At 44.3% G+C, this 19396-nt stretch overlaps 1 protein-coding gene across 2 annotated transcripts in view; it reads right to left on the bottom strand.

Annotated features, from left to right (window-relative positions):
* Window positions 1–18917, bottom strand: part of GAK (cyclin G associated kinase) — a 191091-nt gene extending 172174 nt beyond the window's left edge. The window contains exon 1 of one of the 2 annotated variants that reach the window (XM_082248017.1): window positions 18637–18917. In XM_082248017.1, the coding sequence (XP_082104143.1) occupies window positions 18637–18778 (142 nt within the window). In that variant the 5' untranslated portion in view covers window positions 18779–18917. The remainder of the gene's footprint in view (window positions 1–18636) is intronic. The other variant, XM_082248016.1, reaches the window with a different exon arrangement.
* Window positions 18918–19396: the final 479 nt, after the last annotated feature.

Raw genomic sequence — 19396 nt, 5'->3', positions numbered from 1 at the left:
TGTGACAGCTTGCGGCTTCACATCTGGGTGCTCACTGCGCATTGTGAATGGTCCTGCAGACTTCAGGGACCTGTTCTGGGCAAACTTTATTAAGAGATTTGATTTTTTATGGAATATGTTTTATGCAGAAAGTAAACATTTAATGTGGGGAGGTATGCAATGGACAGGTGAAAAAGAGCTGTATTCACACTAAGGGACTGCTTGACTTGACTTTTCTTATCAAGTCTTAACTGGGAAATATACCGCAATAAAATAGGACTTGGGTCTGCCTCTGTCTTTTTCAGCCCCTGTCCTTGTGGTCCTCAGAAGAGGGTCTCCGCCCTGATCTGTTCCCGGGCCTCTCCCTGTGGATTATACATACAAAAATTTACAGCACACCACTGCTTGCTATACGTCAGGGTGGACTACACACACATATGTTTGTTAAAAGAAATGTGGACCAATATATACCCCCTGAAAAAGGCTTATTTCAAGTTGAAACGCGTTGGAGTTTATTGGGGATCAAACACTTCGGTATTTCCACCTGCATCGCACAGTGTGTGGTATCCATCACTTATACATTCATGATTATTGATGTATTGAAGGTCTTTTAACCTATATATTAATACTCAATGGTTTTTTACCAATTGGTACAACCAGTGATCTGTTTTTTGTATTCCTTGTGTCATTTTCATTATAGAATTCTTTTATGTATCAATTGTATGAATAAAGTTTGGTATTTTTTTTTATATATACCTTTTGCTTTACATTCTCTTTCACTAAAGCATCAAAACATCCCCTCTCCCCTGTTTTTTCTGGAAGATCCCCCCTTTCGGTGGTACTTTCCAGGTTTTTTCTAAACATTATATATTATATATACACATACATATACACACACATATACAGTGTATACAGTGGGTACGGAAAGTATTCAGACCCCCTTAAATTTTTCACTCTTTGTTATATTGCAGCCATTTGCTAAAATCATTTAAGTTCATTCTTCTTCCTCATGAATGTACACATAGCACCCCATACTGACAGAAAAACACAGAATTGTTGACATTGTTGCAGATTTATTAAAAAAGAAAAAAATGAAATATCACATGGTCCTAAGTATTCAGACCCTTTGCTGTGACACTCATATATTTAACTCAGTTGCTTTCCATTTGTTCTGATCATCCTTGAGATGGTTCTACACCTTCATTTGAGTCCAGCTGTGTTTGATTATACTGATTGGACTTGATTAGGAAAGCCACACACCTGTCTATGTAAGACCTTCCAGATCACAATGCATGTCAGAGCAAATGAGAATCATGAGGTCAAAGGAACTGCCTGAAGAGCTCAGAGACAGAATTTTGGCAAGGCACAGATCTGGCCAAGGTTACAAAAAGATTTCTGCTGCACTTAAGGTTCCTAAGAGCACAGTGGCCTCCATAATCCTCAAATGGAAGACGTTTGGGACGACCAGAACCCTTCCTAGAGCTGGCCGTCCGGCCAAACCGAGCTATCGGGGGAGAAGAGCCTTGGTGAGAGAGGTAAAGAAGAACCCAAAGATCACTGTGGCTGAGCTCCAGAGATGCAGTCAGGAGATGGGAGAAAGTTGTAGAAAGTCAACCATCACTGCAGCCCTCCACCAGTTGGGGCTTTATGGCAGAGTGGCCCGACGGAAGCCTCTCCTCAGTGTAAGACACATGAAAGCCCGCATGGAGTTTGCTAAAAAAACACCTGAAGGACTCCAAGATGGTGAGAAATAAGATTCTCTGGTGTGATGAGACCAAAATAGAACTTTTTGGCCTTAATTCTAAGCGGTATGAGTGGAGAAAACCAGGCACTGCTCATCACCTGTCGAATACAGTCCCAACAGTGAAGCATGGTGGTGGCAGCATCATGCTGTGGGGGTGTTTTTCAGCTGCAGGGACAGGACGACTGGTTGCAATCGAGGGAAAGATGAATGCGGCCAAGTACAGGGATATCCTGGACAAAAACCTTCTCCAGAGTGCTCTGGACCTCAGACTGGGCCGAAGGTTTACCTTCCAACAAGACAATGACCCTAAGCACACAGCTAAAATAACGAAGGAGTGGCTTCACAACAACTCCGTGACTGTTCTTGAATGGCCCAGCCAGAGCCCTGACTTAAACCCAATTGAGCATCTCTGGAGAGACCTAAAAATGGCTGTCCACCAACATTTACCATCCAACCTGACAGAACTGGAGAGGATCTGCAAGGAGGAATGGCAGAGGATCCCCAAATCCAGATGTGAAAGACTTGTTGCATCTTTCCCAAAAAGACTCCTGGCTGTATTAGATCAAAAGGGGGCTTCTACTAAATACTGAGCAAAGGGTCTGAATACTTAGGACCATGTGATATTTCAGTTTTTCTTTTTTAATAAATCTGCTACAATGTCAACAATTCTGTGTTTTTCTGTCAGTATGGGGTGCTATGTGTACATTCATGAGGAAGAAGAATGAACTTAAATGATTTTAGCAAATGGCTGCAATATAACAATAGTGAAAAATTTAAGGGGGTCTGAATACTTTCCGTACCCACTGTACATACACATAGGCGTTCCCTGGGTTACGAACACAATAGGGACTGTAGGTTTGTTCTTAAGTTGAATTTGTTTGCAAGTCGGAACATGTACATTTTTAAGTGTAACTCCAGCCAAAAAAATTCATGAGAATACAGACAGCAGTACAAACCTCATACAGTACTGACCAACTTCAGTATAACAATAAAAAAAGGTTTCAAAGCACAGTCCAGCTACAGTATCATAGAAGTACAAGTACAGGGCATGCTCCCAATACAGTGGTACAGGTAGTGGGCACAGAGTAGTACTGTAATCTCACCAGTTCCACAGGTTCCAGACAGAACAGTAGTGGGATGTGAGTGAGATGCTTCTGGGCAGTCCTGTATGTGGGGCATACAGTACATGTAGTACTGCAGTGTGCGTTGTGTCTCTGGCACAGGGGCGAGAGGAAGAAGCCGGAAGAAGCCGGCAGTGACGTCACGCGGCCCCCGTTCGTAAGTAGGAGTCGTTCGCAACTCGGATGTTCTTAAGTCGGGGACTGCATGTGTGTATATATATATATATATATATATATATATATATATACAGGCCTCGACAAACCCCGGGCGCCAGGTCGCATTTGCGACTAGAATTAGCGACCTGGCGCCTGGGGGGCCCTGCAGGAGCTGTCCTGTCCCTTTTGCACCCCCACCTTCTTTCCCGAGTGCACGGACTTCCACGCCGTCCATAAATTGAGGCCCCGGCTTTTCGGCCTTCTTCTGTTAGATGAGAGGCTAGGGGAACTGGCGCCCTCTTGTGGTGGCCGGGAGTAATGCATGTTCTCAATGCCTTCCTTCTCATCTGCTCTTTGGAAGGAGATGGGAAGTTTTTGCAGGCTTCATCTCTCTGTCCAGTTACCTTTGCTTAAAGGTAAGTGGACAGGGAGTGTGGTTATTATCATTAATTTATTTTTTAAATTAAAAAAAATAAATAAATAATAATACATTTTTTCTTTTTTTTAATTATTAAAAAAAAAAAATAAAACATTTTTTTTTTCAATTCTTATTAAAAAAAAAAAAAAATATATATATATATATTATATATCATTTTTTTTTTTAATAAGAATTGAAAAAAAAAAAAAGAATGTTTATATTATATATACAGCCGAAGGCCCCTTTCACACGGGCTGTCTGATCGGGTCCGCCTGTCAGTTTTTCAGACAGACCTGATCGGACCCCTCATTCTCCTCTATGGAGCGGTAATCGGAGGATCGGATCAGATGGCATCGGATGGAAAAAGACAGACAGTCTGTTTCCATCCAATTGCGCTATAGAGGAGAGTGGGGTTCTAGTCGTATTTATGTGTAAATTTAGTATCCGTTTTATTAAATAAAGCTTGGTTGTTAGTTTAAAAAAAAAAACTGGCTCCTAACTTTTTTAGCTGGCTCCTAGATTTCAGGCAAATTTGTCAAGCCCTGTATAATATATATATATATATATATATATATATATATATATATATATATATATATATATATATATATATATATATATATATATACACACACATACACATACATACATACATACACAGGGTTCGACAATCCCCGGGCGCCAGGTCGTATTTGAGACTAGAATTAGCGACCTGGCGCCTGGGGTGCACTGCAGGAGATGTCCTGTCGCTTTGCGCCCCTCCCCCGAGCGCTCGAACTACGGCATCATCCAAAAATTGAGGCCCCGGCTTTTGGGCCTTCTTCACGGAGATGCTGCCAATGGGGAACTGGCGGCCTCTTGTGGTGGCCGGGAGTATTACAACACGCAGTAACTAGCTAGCAATGCAAGAAATTTCTACTGTTTGTTTTCAATGCCCGCCTTTCTCCTTCCCAAGCGGTGGAGAGACGGATGTTTTTGCAGTCTTCATCTGGTGCCCTTTTGTTAAAGGTAAGTGTGCAGGGAGTGTGGGTATTTGATTTGATTTTTAAATCCCATTTTACACCGCTCTCTCCTGGAAGTTCAAGGATAATGTGTTTTACATATTTATGCACTTCTGCAAAAGAGCGTTAGGGCTCTTTCACACGGGCGTTCCGATCAGATCCACCTGTCAGTTTTTTAGGCGGATCTGATCGGATGCCCCATTCAGCCCTGACACCCGCTGCCATCCGCATCCGATCCTGTCCGTGAAATCCGGACGGATGGAAACCCTATTTTCCATTCGTCCTGGGGATCAGATGAGAACGGACAGGCGGTCCGCTTTCATCCGATTCCCCATAAAGAGCAGCGGGGCTCTGACACCTCCCTCTCCGCACACAGTGCGGAGACGGAGCTGTCATCTGCCGGCTCAGCGGGGATTGGCGGATCGATCCCCGCTGAGCAGAGCACAGTCCGCAACGGAATGTGGACTGTGTGAAAGGGGCCTTACTTTAAAAAATTGCATTTTGTAATCTCCTTGCAATGTGTTGATCTTTTGTTTTGCATTAAAATCCCTTATTCACAATAAGAATCTTTTATGGAAAAAAATAAAATAAATTATTATTTTTCATCATCTCCCTGCCCTGCCATGCCACACAGCTGATGGCCCCTTTCACATTGGCTTTCTGATCAGGTCCACCTTTCAGTTTTTCAGGCGGACCTGATCGGACCCTTCAGTCTCTATGGAGTGGCAAGCTGCCGCCATCCGATCCTTTCCACCAAAAACAGACGGATGGTGGTTCTATTTACCATCCGTCCAGTGAATCGGATTGGATGGCATTGGATGGGAACAGACGGTCCGTTTCCATCTGATTGCCCCATAGAGGAGAATGGGCTGTGTCTGCATAGCAGAGCGGACAGGACCTGTCATCCGCCTGCTCAGCGGGGATCAGCAGAGAGATTCTGCTTAGCGTAGGCACCCGTGTGAAAGGGGCCTAAAGTGGGATATGTTACAACCTTGCTGCACTGTTTAAATTTAAGATCGGTTATTTTCGTCATTGAAAATAAAGCTTTGTTGTTAAAAACAAAAAAAAAAAAAACTGGCTCTTAAGTTTTTTAGCTGGCTCCTAGATTCCAAACAAATGTGTCAAGCCCTGTATATATATATATATATATATATATATATATATATATATATATATATATATATATATATATATATATATATTTTTTTTTTTTTTTTTTCCAAACATAATTTTCTGTATTCTATTGTTTATATAATAAAAATGAAACTCAGATGTGATCGAATACCACCAAAAGAAAGCTCTATTTGTGTGAAAAAAATAAATCATATACATTTTGTTTGGGTACAACATTGCATGGCTGTGCAACTGTCAGAGAAGCCCAATGCGGAAAAAAATGGCCTGGTCATGAAGGGGGTAAAATCTTCTGGAGGGGAAGGGATTAAAGATGATCTTGTTAGGCTCCATTCACACCTGGGCGTTTTTGAGTGTTTTTCAGCTCCAAAAACGCTAAAAAAACGTTCCAAAACGCCCAGCAAGTAAAACCCCATTCATTTAAAAATGGCCCCCATTCACATCTGAGCGTTTTTCAAAACGCCTGTAGCTGAAAAAAGTACATGAGATTCTTTTTGGGCTGATTACCAGCGTTTTTGATAGATGTCAATGCCTTCCTCCAAAAACACCTGAAAAAAAATTCGGTAAAACGCTACGCTCAAGTGTGAATGCAGCCTAAAGGTAAACAGTAAATCTTTACATCTCCAACTGTTTGTGCCACAGTGAGCTGCTGTAAAAAAATGCAGATTAGGGTCTTCAAAAAATGACCATTATGGGAGGGGAGTGTGGATCACCAAGTACCCCAACTACCTTCAGTAGTTCCTCCTGCCAACCGCTACAGTTTATTTTATATATATATATATATATATATATATATATATATATATATATATATAAATAAAAGAAGGATATGCATTGGCCACATGTGTTGGTGCTTTACAGTGTGATATTTTAGCTGCTATGGATTTTCCAACAATATCAAATGTATTATTATAGATGCGACTTTTTTTTTTTTTTCCATAATGGACAGAGAACCTAGCAAAACCCTATTAAACCGTAAGGAAGAGTTTGGGAGTCAGGAGTATATTAAAAGGGAACAGAGTCGTGCTAAAGATGGTGATTAAAAGTGCTCAATATTTGAAAATGGAAGCAAACAAAGTATACATATATACTACAAAAGGTTGCAATATAAAAGTTCCAAATAAATATATTTTTTGAGCTTGAAGGTGCTAGATCATATATGGCTCCCAGTCAGAGTTTCACGCAGCAAACCACCAGAAACACCGCCACCTTAGGTGTAAAAAAAAAAAAAAAAAAAAGCCTGCTTACCAGCAGTACTGGACCTCTTTTTAAAGTAGGCCAGTGGCACTTTTTTGGCTGATTACCCTGCCAGGGCCTTGAGATGATATTCCTGAAGAATTTTCGCTAGACTGTACGGGCAGGTATTCATAGAGTAGGCGTGTTTAAAAGCTCAAAGACAAAAAGGATGCTCCACACAGCGTAAAATCCAAGCAACATTAAAAGGAACGAAATTGCACTCACATTCAAGATTAAAAGCAAATTGCATCTCTCGCCAGCCGGCACATAAAGACCCCCCCCCCTCCTGAGACTCGACTCAAGGTCAGCGATGACATCAGCACGTCGTCTGTCCTATGCGTTTCATCACAAAATGACGTCATCCTGGGGCACGAGTATATAACACAGGAGTAGGACATGAGTATAGAACACAGAATTCAGAGGTCAGGAGTTAAAGTGGCTCTAAAGGGAGAAGGTTTTTTTTATCTTAAAGTGGAGTTCCGGGCACAGATGTCATTTTTTAATGAACATACCCCCGGGACAGTCAGGGCTAGCACATTCCACAATGGCTAGCCTCTGATCTGTCCCGGTTCGCACTTACCTTTTAGAAGAAATACTTACTTATAAAATTTCTTCCACAGCGTTTCCATCTCTCTTGTGGGCAGCTGAAGCCGGCGCGGTCCTCTTCTGCGTCTTCTTCCGTGTCTTCTTCTCCCAGAATGCGCCGCACCGGCCCCTCTCGTCACTTCCGGCGCGGCGCCGCATTCCTAAACAGCTTCTGGGCATGCCCAGAAGCTGTTTAGCAGGGGAATGCGGCATCGCCCGGAAGTGACGAGCGGGGCCGGTGCCGGCGCATTGATTCCTGGGAGCGATGACGTTTAGCTCCCAGGAATCATCGCAGCGCAGGAAGTGACGGGGTGAGCCGCGGCTCCGAGGGAGGAAGTACCCTGAGGTGAGTATTTACGATCGTCAATTACAAGGTGAGTTTTTAAAAAAAAAAAAAATCTAACTATCCAATTCCTTTTCAGGTTAGGCTGAACTAGCGGACGGGCACAAAAAAAAAAATATTGTTTTTGTGCCCGGAACTCCGCTTTAATGCATTAAGGTAAAAAGAAAAACATTCTGTGTGCAGAAGCCCCCCCCTAATACTTATCTGAGCCCCATCTATCTATATATACACACACACACTTTTTTTTAACATACTGTCACCAGTGCAGTACACAGTACAGCATCATATAACTGGTGTGGCAGCGATTAGGGACACTGACTGGTGACAGTAGGAAAAAAAAAAAAAAAGTTACATTTATATATATATATATATATATATATATATATATATATACACACACACACATACATATACACACACACACACACACACACACACACACGTATATATACACATACATACATACATACATACATACATACACTGACTAAAGCAATATAGTGTTATAGTAACATTGTACTACTCTGGTAAAAGTGATCAGGATTTTTTTTTTTTTTAAAAACACATTATGGTTTGCTTATAGCAGTGAATTACATTGCTATATGTAAGCACTTTACAGAATGAAACTGAATCATTCAGTCTGTTTTGATGTGATGAGCTGCGATTGGTTAATTTGATCACATGGTACAGATGGGCTGTGATTGGCCGTCTGTACCATGTGATCCAATTGACTAATCACAGCTAGCAACACAATTGTACACAATGGATGGCATGAAAGGAAGCCATCCATTGTGTACAACTGTCATGTGACCTGCTGTGATTTGACTGTATTATGATCAGTCATCGGCTGTGTGTCTGCACAGTATCTTCAACCTGAGTCTCACCCAGGACGAGAGTCATCCATGCCTGCCATCACTCCAATGATTTTTATCAGTCACAATTAAATTTACATTCTATTATATTTTGTTGTAGCCCTGATGAAGAGGGAGTTCCTTTAACCCTCAAAATGTGTTGGCTGTCTTTTAGCATAGGGCTTGACAAAACCCGGGCGACAGGTTGCAATGGCAACTGGAAATTGTTTCCTGGTGCCTGGGCAACATCGCAGCAGCGGTCTGGATTACTGCAGCGGGAGTGAAGACTAAGGTCAGGATGGCCAATAATTGAGGCAGCCTGCTGGAGTGGGATACACGCTCCTTAGTGCGAGCTGGTGCCCTACTATGGTGGTGCTGTGATGAGTGCAGCTTGCTGTCACTGCCTGCCAACCTCAGATATCTCCTATCCAGTTTGACAGCTGGAGTTGAGGTTGTGGGTTTGATCGGCCATCCTTTCCTTTACTGCCGCCTATCACTGGCTCCTAAATTCTAAGCAAATTTGTCAAGCCCTGTTTTAGCACAATACCAAAAAAATTAAATTAGACTCATCTTTTGGTCTGGCACTCCTTCCATATATGCACATTTTTTTCTGGTATCCATGTCTGTCATGGCTGTTAGTCTAGCTGCTGTGTACTCCTGTCTCATGAGCCCTGTCCACCATGGATATGAGTGAACATCATTTTTATTATTTCACAAAAAAAAAAGTTTGTATATGTCTTTAGATCCAGCCAATACAGTAAAAAATGTTGCCATACACAAGACTATCCTAGGTCTATACTGGGACTAGCAGGATCCCTCCCTCCCAACTCACCAGGTTCATTCATTCAGGTCTGCAGTTTTGTGTGTGTGTGCGTTTCTGATTATTTTATTCAGCGATTTCACTTTTGGTGTCCTAAATTGACTGCACAGAGCGCCTTATTGTTTTGCATTACACCCCACTGTCCCCTGCTGTCAAAGCTTGAAGAAATTCCTGCTACTTTAGGGTGCGATACTAACCTTTCCAACAGCCCACAATGCAGTGCTCTCTGGCCAATCACCAGACCTCACCATTGCAGTGTGAAAACATGCAGAAGTGTACACAGCCTTTGTAACTTTGACAGACCTCAGAGAACTTTAATGTAACTTGGAGTTCACATCCTGACAATATGCCATTAAGATCTTTAGGGAAATATTCAGATTGTAAACAATCACTCTACATTAGTGTTACCGGACAAACAAGTATATCTAGAGCGTAAACGGATGTGACTTCAGAGCAAAAGGCAATCATTCAATACTGACAAAGCACGCAGATTATTTTTCTGGCAAGCTGCTAAAAACATGTATGGTCATAAGCGATCACCTGCTATTCTTTCCAGCATTAGATTGTTCATGCCCATCAATGCATTACAGTAATCAGATTATAGGATGCAAAAGAAACGACTTACTAAAAGTTTAATTATCTGAAAAAACAGAATTAAGAAGCTGTTTCCAACACACATTGTACAGCGACATGGTATGAAACGAGTAGCGTTGTAGTATGCATTTACATCTTTGCACCTTGGGAAAGTATGCAAAATTGTGCGTGTTCACGTAGCACATTAGAGTGATTGTAAAGTCTTAGGGCTTTATTTTTTTTGTTAAACTAATAAACATGTTATACTTACCTGCTCTATATACAGAGCAGCCCCGATCCTCTCTTCTGGGGTCCCCCACTGAGTCCGCTCTGTGTGCAAAGACAGAGGTGTCAGATCTCCGCTCTCCTCTATGGGGGAATCGGAGGAGAACGGACAGCCTGTCCGCTCTCATCCGATTCGATCCGCCAGACGGATGGAAACCCATTTGACGGACAGGATCAGATCGGATGTCAGTGGACATGTCTCCGCTGACATCCGATGCCCCATAGAGATGCATGGGGCATCCGTTCAGATCTGCCTAAAAAACTGACAGGCGGATCTGAATGGTCCGCATGTGTGAAAGGGGCCTAAGAGCTGTGAAAATGTGGAATAGATTCTCTCAAGTGATGGTTCTGTCCAGCTCAGTTGACTGTTTAAGGCCCTGATCACATCTGAGCGTATTTCAGCTCGTAAAACGCTCATCTCTAAAGTCTCAAAACACCCAACAAGCAAAATCCCATTGATTCCAATGGCCCCTGTTCACATCTGAGCATTTTGTCTCCTGAAGCAAAAAGCCTGAAGCTCAAAATAATACATGAGCTTCTTTTTTGGCTGAATACCAGCGTTTTTGTTAGACGTCAATGCCTGCCTCCAAACACCTGCAAAAAACGCTCGAAAAAATAAAAGCAAAAAAAATATGCCTGTAAACGATATGCTCAGGTGTGAATGGAGCCTTAAAGAAGAAGTAAACCCTCCTCTGACACTTGTACCTATAGGTAAGCCTATAGGTACTGTAAATATCTCCTAAACATGTACCGTTTAGGAGATATTTACCTTACATGCAGCCAGTGACGTCACTGGCGCATGCGCTCTGAAGAAACGGCCGCTGGTGCCGTTCCTTCAGAGCCCCGTGCCGTGGCTCTGGCCAATCAGATGGCCGGATGCCGGGATATCGGAAGATGGGCGACTGGACATGTCGCCCATCAGTGGTGAGCGGGCGGCACGGCGGGAGCTCGTTCTGAGGTAAGTATTTCATAATGAGCTAGTATGCGATGGATACTAGCTCATTATGTGTTTCTCTTGCAGGTTGAAAAAAAAAAAATGTGGGGATTACAACCTCTTTAAGAAAGGCCTGGATTCTTTCCTAAATGTACATAATATATAACTTTATACCAATACTTATAGGTAAAGTTGATCCATGGAGTATCTGATTGCCTCTTGGGGGGGGGGGGGATTGTTCCACTCACTGGAGTGAAACGGATCATGTTTCATTGGGGTTTTTTCCCTTCCTCTGGATCAACTGTGGGTATTGGATAGTGTATATGGAGGATTTCTATTGTGTATTTTTTTTTTTTCTTTTAATCGGTTGGACTGGATGAACTTGTGTCTTTTTTTAACCAGATTAACTATTAACTATGTAACTAGGTCTGCAATATTCTGCACTGCAATGTAAATGCAACACAAATCAAAAAGGTATAGTCATGTGATGACACAGGAAACAGGAAACAAAAAAAAAAAAAACAGACCCAACAATGCACATCAACACATGGCAACGTACACATAAAATCGCACTGAAACATGCACAAAAAGGCATGCAAACCATTATCAATGTGCTATACTAGGCCTTAGGGAACACGTTATCAGGAGCTCTACAGTAGTGTGTATAAGTCACCCAATAGTTATCATTTCAATACAAGCCTGCAGTGGATTGTGTGTGCACTTTCTGCGTTTCCAATGTCCCATTAACAATATGTGCAGTTAGAAAGTGACTGAACCAACCATATCTGTCACATCTGGCCTGCACATACACAATGGGGAAAGCAAGCACAGTGCTTGTGCCAGATCCAATATCCCCGTCAGAGACAAGTACATGAATTACTCAGAGGCCAGCACTGAGGTAGGGTTATGTCCATACTACTTTCTCAGCGCACTCCCTTCCCAGCTACTGGGCATGTCTCATGGCTGAGGAATTTTGTAGTGGGGTGGGTGAGGCCTGAAAGACTAGTTCCCCATCAGTCAATGAAACAAAGAAAGCCACTCCAGGTGAGGGAGTCTCTAGTTAATCCCCACACACACACACTAGTCAGGAGCTAGCCCAGCACGCTTGCTGTGTATCATAAAGCAAAGGATTGCTGACGGCTGCACTTCCAATAATCTTTTTTTATTCAAGCTTCATGTGACAGGCGGTTAACAGATGGAGCTGGGGACAAAGAGGTAGATGTGTGTCACACCAATGTTAGCGCTTAGTCGATACCTGGGATTATTGGAAGTGCAGCTGTCTGGAATCATTTGCTTTAGGATGCCCCCCCCCCAGGTTGCCTTGCTTCAGTCTAACAGCTTTCAATTACGCCCACTGCCATGCACTGTCAATCAATAGTAAGGCAGGCTGGATGGGGAACTAATCTTTCACTTCCCTTTTAGGCTCCGCCCACCCAGCAGGTGCTTCAGCCATGGGGAATAGTTCCCCATCAGGCTCCACCCACCCAGCAGGTGCTTCAGCCATGGGGAATAGTTGCCCATCAGGCTCCACCCGCCCAGCAGGTGCTTCAGCCATGGGGAATAGTTGCCCATCAGGCTCCACCCACCCAGCAGGTGCTTCAGCCATGGGGAATAGTTCCCCATCAGGCTCCACCCACCCAGCAGGTGCTTCAGCCATGGGAGAATAGTTCCCCATCAGGCTACACCCGTCCAGCAGGTGCTTCAGCCATGGGGAATAGTTCCCCATCAGGCTCCACCCACCCAGCAGGTGCTTCAGCCATGGGAGAATAGTTCCCCATCAGGCTACACCCGTCCAGCAGGTGCTTCAGCCATGGGGAATAGTTCCCCATCAGGCTCCACCCACCCAGCAGGTGCTTCAGCCATGGGGGAATAGTTGCCCATCAGGCTCCACCCGCCCAGCAGGTGCTTCAGCCATGGGGAATAGTTGCCCGATCAGGCTCCACCCGCCCAGCAGGTGCTTCAGCCATGGGAATAGTTCCCCATCAGGCTCCACCCGCCCAGCAGGTGCTTCAGCCATGGGGAATAGTTCCCCATCAGGCTCCACCCACCCAGCAGGTGCTTCAGCCATGGGGGAATAGTTGTCCATCAGGCTCCATCCGCCCAGCAGGTGCTTCAGCCATGGGGAATAGTTGCCCGATCAGGCTCCACCCGCCCAGCAGGTGCTTCAGCCATGGGAATAGTTCCCCATCAGGCTCCACCCGCCCAGCAGGTGCTTCAGCTATGGGGAATAGTTCCCCATCAGGCTCCACCCACCCAGCAGGTGCTGCAGCCATAAGGAATAGTTCCCCATCAGGCTCCACCCGCCCAGCAGGTGCTTCAGCCATGGGGAATAGTTGCCCATCAGGCTCCACCCAGCAGGTGCTTCAGCCATGGGGAATAGTTGCCCATTAGGCTCCACCCGCCCAGCAGGTGCTTCAGCCATGGGGAATAGTTGCCCATCAGGCTCCACCGACCAAGTGCTTCAGCCATGAGAATAGTTGCCCATCAGGCTCCACCCACCCAGCAGGTGCTGCAGCCATAAGGAATAGTTGCCCATCGGGCTCTGCCCACCCAGCAGGTGCTGCAACCATGAGGAATAGTTTCCCATCAGGTCCACCTCTCCCATAACTCAAGTCATTCCCCAAATATGCACAATTCCCTATATGGAAAATTACATCTCCTGTATCCTTACTTTATATACAATTCAGCTTCAGCCAGGGAATGTGTGAATGGGGCTGGGGATACAGCACTGTGTGGTAAGCTGTCACATTACTGACAGCTTTCAAGCACAGACATGCCCCACTCTGAACATACCGTACAACCAAACAACCCAAGCATGCCTCCACATATACACAGACACCCACCATGCAAACCAACCAAAAGGGGGCTTTCTGTTTCCAAGGGGTTTTTATGTAGATTTGTAGTGATGGTGGTTTTGGTGGGAATGACAGTGGTGTATGCGAGTTTCCCATATGGTTGGGGTGTATGTGGGTTTCCAACGGTATGTTTGGATTGTTTTCATGGTGGGTGTTGTGGTTACTCAATGTGGTGTTTGCATGGATGGTGGGGTGAATCTGGGTACCTGACTTTGTGTTTGGTTGGTTTGCATGGTGGGTGTTGGTGTATATGTGGAGGCATGCTTGAGTTGTTTGGTTGTATTAGTATGGCTGTAGTAGATGTGTGTTTAGTCATAGGACATATAAAGTGCCATCCAGGCATGGAAATTGACTATAGAGACAATGGCATTGCTCCATCCTTACTATGTGAAGTCATTTCTATTCTAGTGGTCTGGTAATAATTGTGGCCCATCTAAACCTTCCATATATAGTCCATTGTCCTTCAGACTTGGCCCTGGTATATCACCAGGAGTCAGTTGGTAATCATATAGCCGGGGTTACATCATGTACGCCTGAAGGTACTAACAGTATACCATGGAAAGTTGTGGTGAGCACAGATACTTTTTGTTGTGTATATACAAACAGTAAAGTGTACATTTCAAGTGAACTAAGTGGTTGTGATGTATAATATGTTGTTTTGGCTTTCTACCTTTATATTAACGTAGACGCATAATAAAGTTCCCTGAAGAAGCAGAGAAAGTGTTCTGCGAAACGCGTTGGACCGTTATGTAGCTACAGATGTCACTGCTAATGTTTGAGATGTGCTGCTTTCTAGCTGCACACGTGCTTTTATGTCTAAATTGTTGACTATTTTTCACCATGTTTATATAAATCAAATTCTTCCTTTTTAAAAACATGTGTTTGTGCTCACCTCAGTGACAATGCCACTTCCTTTAAAGTCCCCTATGTGTTAGAGGTATGCTTTATATACCTTCTCTACCTTTTGTTTTCACATTACCTCTGTTCTCATAACAGCTGGGGGAGGGGAAGAAACAGCACACTGAGCTTCCCAGTGAAAGGCTGTGCAGCGGGGGGAGTGGTAGGACAAGTCTGATCATTGGAGGAGAGCAGGCCAAGTTCCTAGAATTGCTAGAGAAACTGACCACAGTGTGTTCTCCTGCTTAGTGTGGTCAGTTTGTAATTGGAAAGCAGAATGACTGGCAGGAACACAAAGGATTTCACACAAAGAAAGCAATGCAAAGAGAACAGGAGACTTCTTCATACAAGTACATGGTACAGCAGGCACATTTCAGGAATATAAAAATGTTGGGGGGGGGGGGGGTGTAAAGCATTGCTCTCCAAAGGGCAATTAAGGGTGAATTGCTTTTTAGAGAGAGTGGGCGTGGTTGTCAAGCATTCAGGAGGCGATACCGTCACCTCTTGAATGTCTGTTTTGTTTTTTAATCACTTCAGCTCGGAAAGATTCTACCTCCTTCATGACAAGGCCAATTTTTACTATTCAGCACTCTGCTATTTAAAGCGGAGTTCCACCCTAAAATAAAACTTACCTCCATCTTCATGCCTGGGGTCACCTGAATGGATAATCACAATTTTTTTTTTTTTTTTTTTTTTTACTTACCTCGTATAGAAGAATATATACTCACCTTACTTCCTCTTCCTCCCCTCGGTGGCCACGGCGATTCGTCACTTCCTGGCTTGCAATGATTCCTGGGAGCTGAACGTCATCGCTCCCAGGAATCAATGCGCCTGCACCGGCCCCGACGTCAGTTCCGGTGCAGGCACCGTCATACCTTGCTAAACAGCTTCTGGGCATGCCCAGAATCTGTGCAGGGATGACGCTGCGGCACCGGAAGTGACGGCGAGGCCGGAGCAGTGCATCGTGGGACCGAAGAAGACGGAAGAGGACACAGAAGAGGACTGCGCTGGCTTCAAGCTGCCCACATCTGAGATGGCAGCGCTGGACAATACATTTTCAAGGTAAGTATTTCTCCTAAAAGGTAAGTGCAACCCGGGACAGATCAGAGGCTAGCCATTGTGGAATGTACTAGCCCTGACTGTCCCGGGGGTATTTTTATTAAAAAATGTATTCCCAGGGTGGAACTCCGCTTTAACTGGTAATTGCGCAATCATTTTCTTCCACATATAGAGCTTTCATTTAGTGGTATTTGATCATCACTGGGTTTTCTATTTTATTGTGCTATAAATGAAAAAAGCATTCATTTTGGAAAAAAAAAAAAAGAAAAAAAATATTTGTAACTTTGTTATAAAACATATCCAATTAAGAAACAACAATAATACTAATTAGTGCTAATAGTATACTCTGTCACTATACTGACACTGGCTGAAATGGGTTAACATCTAGAGCAATCAAAGGATTAAATGAGTGCCTATGTGTAACGTGTTTACTGTGCAGTGCTTTTACACCTGTGCGACCTGTCATGCGATTTGTCAGCAATTAATCTGTTTAAATCAGTGCAATGCCGACTTTGCGGTGCCGCACCAATTTGAAAGAGTAGTTTCTTTATTACTTTTGGTGATTTTAGGTGCAACTTGCATAGACATTTGTGCATGAAGTTGCACAGATGTCAGCCAAGTCGCGCTGACCAGCAGCTTTGGAATTGTGGGATTTCTAGTGAAGTTGCATGATTTCAAAGCCACATTCATAGTGAACCAGGCCTAAAAGGTGTGCCAGTTTTTATTGCCTGTTGTGCAGGGAAACAAAAACCAGCACATCACCGCTATCAGAAGAGAGCTGTGTGTTGTTTATATACACAGAGCTCTCTCCTGTCACTCACTCCGACAATCCGCGGATCCAGGCCATTAATCATTGGCTGGGAACCACTGATTGGTAGGTGCTGGAGCCAGTCGGTGGGCACGTGCGCCCCTACCCAGGAATGAAAAATCACGTACATATACACAATTCTGTGCAGCCGGCCCGCACTGTAGCAGTACAGCCACAGTATGTGATTGGCAAGTAGTTAGTGGGAATACCATGCCCCAACTATGAGCACAAAAAAAAATTTAAAACAATTTTTTTTTTTTTTTAAATGTCACATAGTAACACTGCATTCGTTAACCGCTTGCCGACCGCCGCAGTATATGCGGTCAGCCCCGTGCAGGCAAAGTGACGTACCCGTACGTCACTCGCCTGCGAGCCAATAGGGTCCCGCTTGCTCACTGGGATCCCCGCGCATGTGACCGGCGGACCGGATGTCCGTCGGTCACTCGCGATCGTCCGGTACAGAGGGAGAAAGGAAGGCGGCTAATGTAAACAAAGCCGCCTGGCATTCTCCCTGGTGTAACAGCAGAGATCATACGGTTCTGCTATGTAGGATCGTAGATCTCTGCCGTTACATGAAAAGCCACATCCCACAACAGTAAGAAGCACGCCCCTAGGGACACACTTAACCCCTCCTTCTCCAAAAAAGTTAACCCCTTCTCTGCCAGTGTCATTTTTACAGTAACAGTGCATATTTATAGCACTGATTACTGTAGTAATGTCACTGGTAACCCCAAAAGTGTCAAAAATGTCAGTCAAGGGTCCGATCTGTCCGCCGCAGTCTCGCAAAAAAAAAAAAAAAAAAAAAAAACACGCAGATCGCCACCATTACTCGTTGAAAAAAAAAAAAAAAACAATAAAAAAGACAAAAATTTTTCCCTTAGTTAAACGCAATAACGTTTGCGCAAACCAATCAAAATACGCTTATTGGGATTTTTTTTACCAAACATATGTAGCAGAAAACAAATTGCCTAAAATCTAAAATGTTAAAAAATTTTGATTTTTAGAATTTTTGGGGGGGGGGGAATTTCATATAAAAAATTAGAAAAATATTGTTATTTTTGCAAAATTGTCGCTCTTTTTTTGTTTATAGCGCATGATCAAAAAAAAAAAAAAATCGCACAGGTGATCAAATACCACCAAAAGAAAGCTCTGTTTGTGGGAAAAAAAGGACGTAAATTAGTTTAGGTACAGCGTCGCACGACCGCGCAATTGTCTGTTAAAGTCACGCAGTGCCAAATCGCAAAATACCCCCTGGTCAGGAAGGGGGTAAAATCTTCCGGGGCTTAAGTGGTTAACATAGGTGCATTTCACTGCGGTGACATAGGTTGCCATCAAGTGCATCTGACGGTAGTTCACCGCACATCACACAGGAGAGGTGAATTGGGCACATAAAAAAAAAAAAAAAAAAATGTATTGTTTTCCATGTGCCTTAGCACTGATCTGTGTTTATGCAGGGGGTGGGGGGTCACTAGTTACCTAAAGACTTTTTTCTCTTACCTGCAAAGTAAAGGCATAATGTGCCAGTATGCATCGCATACTAGCACATAATGTGACACTTAGCTGCAAACAAAGCCCTGTGTGAACAAGCACTAATGTTCCCAAAACTGATGTAAATGCTGATGCAGGGACAGAAAAGTGGTGAGTGCTTTATTGATCCCCCCATTGAGCTGTGTACACCTGTCATCAGGAAGGAGAGAATTCAGGTGGGTCAGTGTGCAATGACAGGGGTCAGATGACAGTGATGACCTCACCTCCGGCACAGCACGTAGAATAGGAGCAGGTGTACAAAGACACCTGCCCACGGATAACACCCCCACCCACCCTGGGATCGGCTCCTTACCCTCAGCGATCACCCTCTTCACTCGAAGCTTCAGCTCTCCCAGCTCCACGGTCTGCCCTACGAAATCATTCTGGTCTCGCCCGGCGGCCCCCAGGGAGCCAGGCCCGGACAGGAAGTCCAGAGCGGACTGCAGGAGAGACATGTCCCGGTACACCGGCCGCCTCACCCACACTTCCGGAAAGCACCCGAAGACTTAGCGCTCGGTGCCCGGCCGGTTCTCTCTGCCCAGTTTCCGGCCTCTTTCCTGCTTCCGCATCCGTGACATCATCCGTCACTGACGTACAGCGACTGCCTCCTCCCAGTCAGGGTCGGTGCTGTGCTCAGTGATGACGTGTACAGGACACGGTGTTACTGGGAGCTACACCTGCAGTGGAGGAGGAGGAGGAGGAGGAAGAGGAGGAGGAGGAGGACAGTGGCAGTAGGAGTGCAAGTGTTGTCAGTGGCTGGAAAAGGTTCCTCTCCTGACTGGCCTCCTTATATTTATAATGTGTTCATGGAAATAATAAATAAAGATTTTTTTTATTCTGCTCTTCCAAAATCTGCTCTGAATTTCAAATAAAATATTCTACAGTACCATTCTCAAGGGATACCTACTTAATAGATAGTTTAGGGCAGTGGTTCACAATCACTGGGATGTGGCCTACTACCGTACCGTGGCTCCCTTCCTCCTGGGCTTCTAGCTAGCTGCAGATCCTCACAGTGCTTCCCAGCTCCCATACTGTCAGACAACTTACCAGAGGGGCCCGTAGTGCCCCTCAGC

Source organism: Pelophylax lessonae (genome assembly GCF_965119305.1).
Source record: "Pelophylax lessonae genome assembly, chromosome: 1".
NCBI lineage: Eukaryota > Metazoa > Chordata > Amphibia > Anura > Ranidae > Pelophylax > Pelophylax lessonae.
This window is presented reverse-complemented; position numbering and strand designations above follow the sequence as displayed.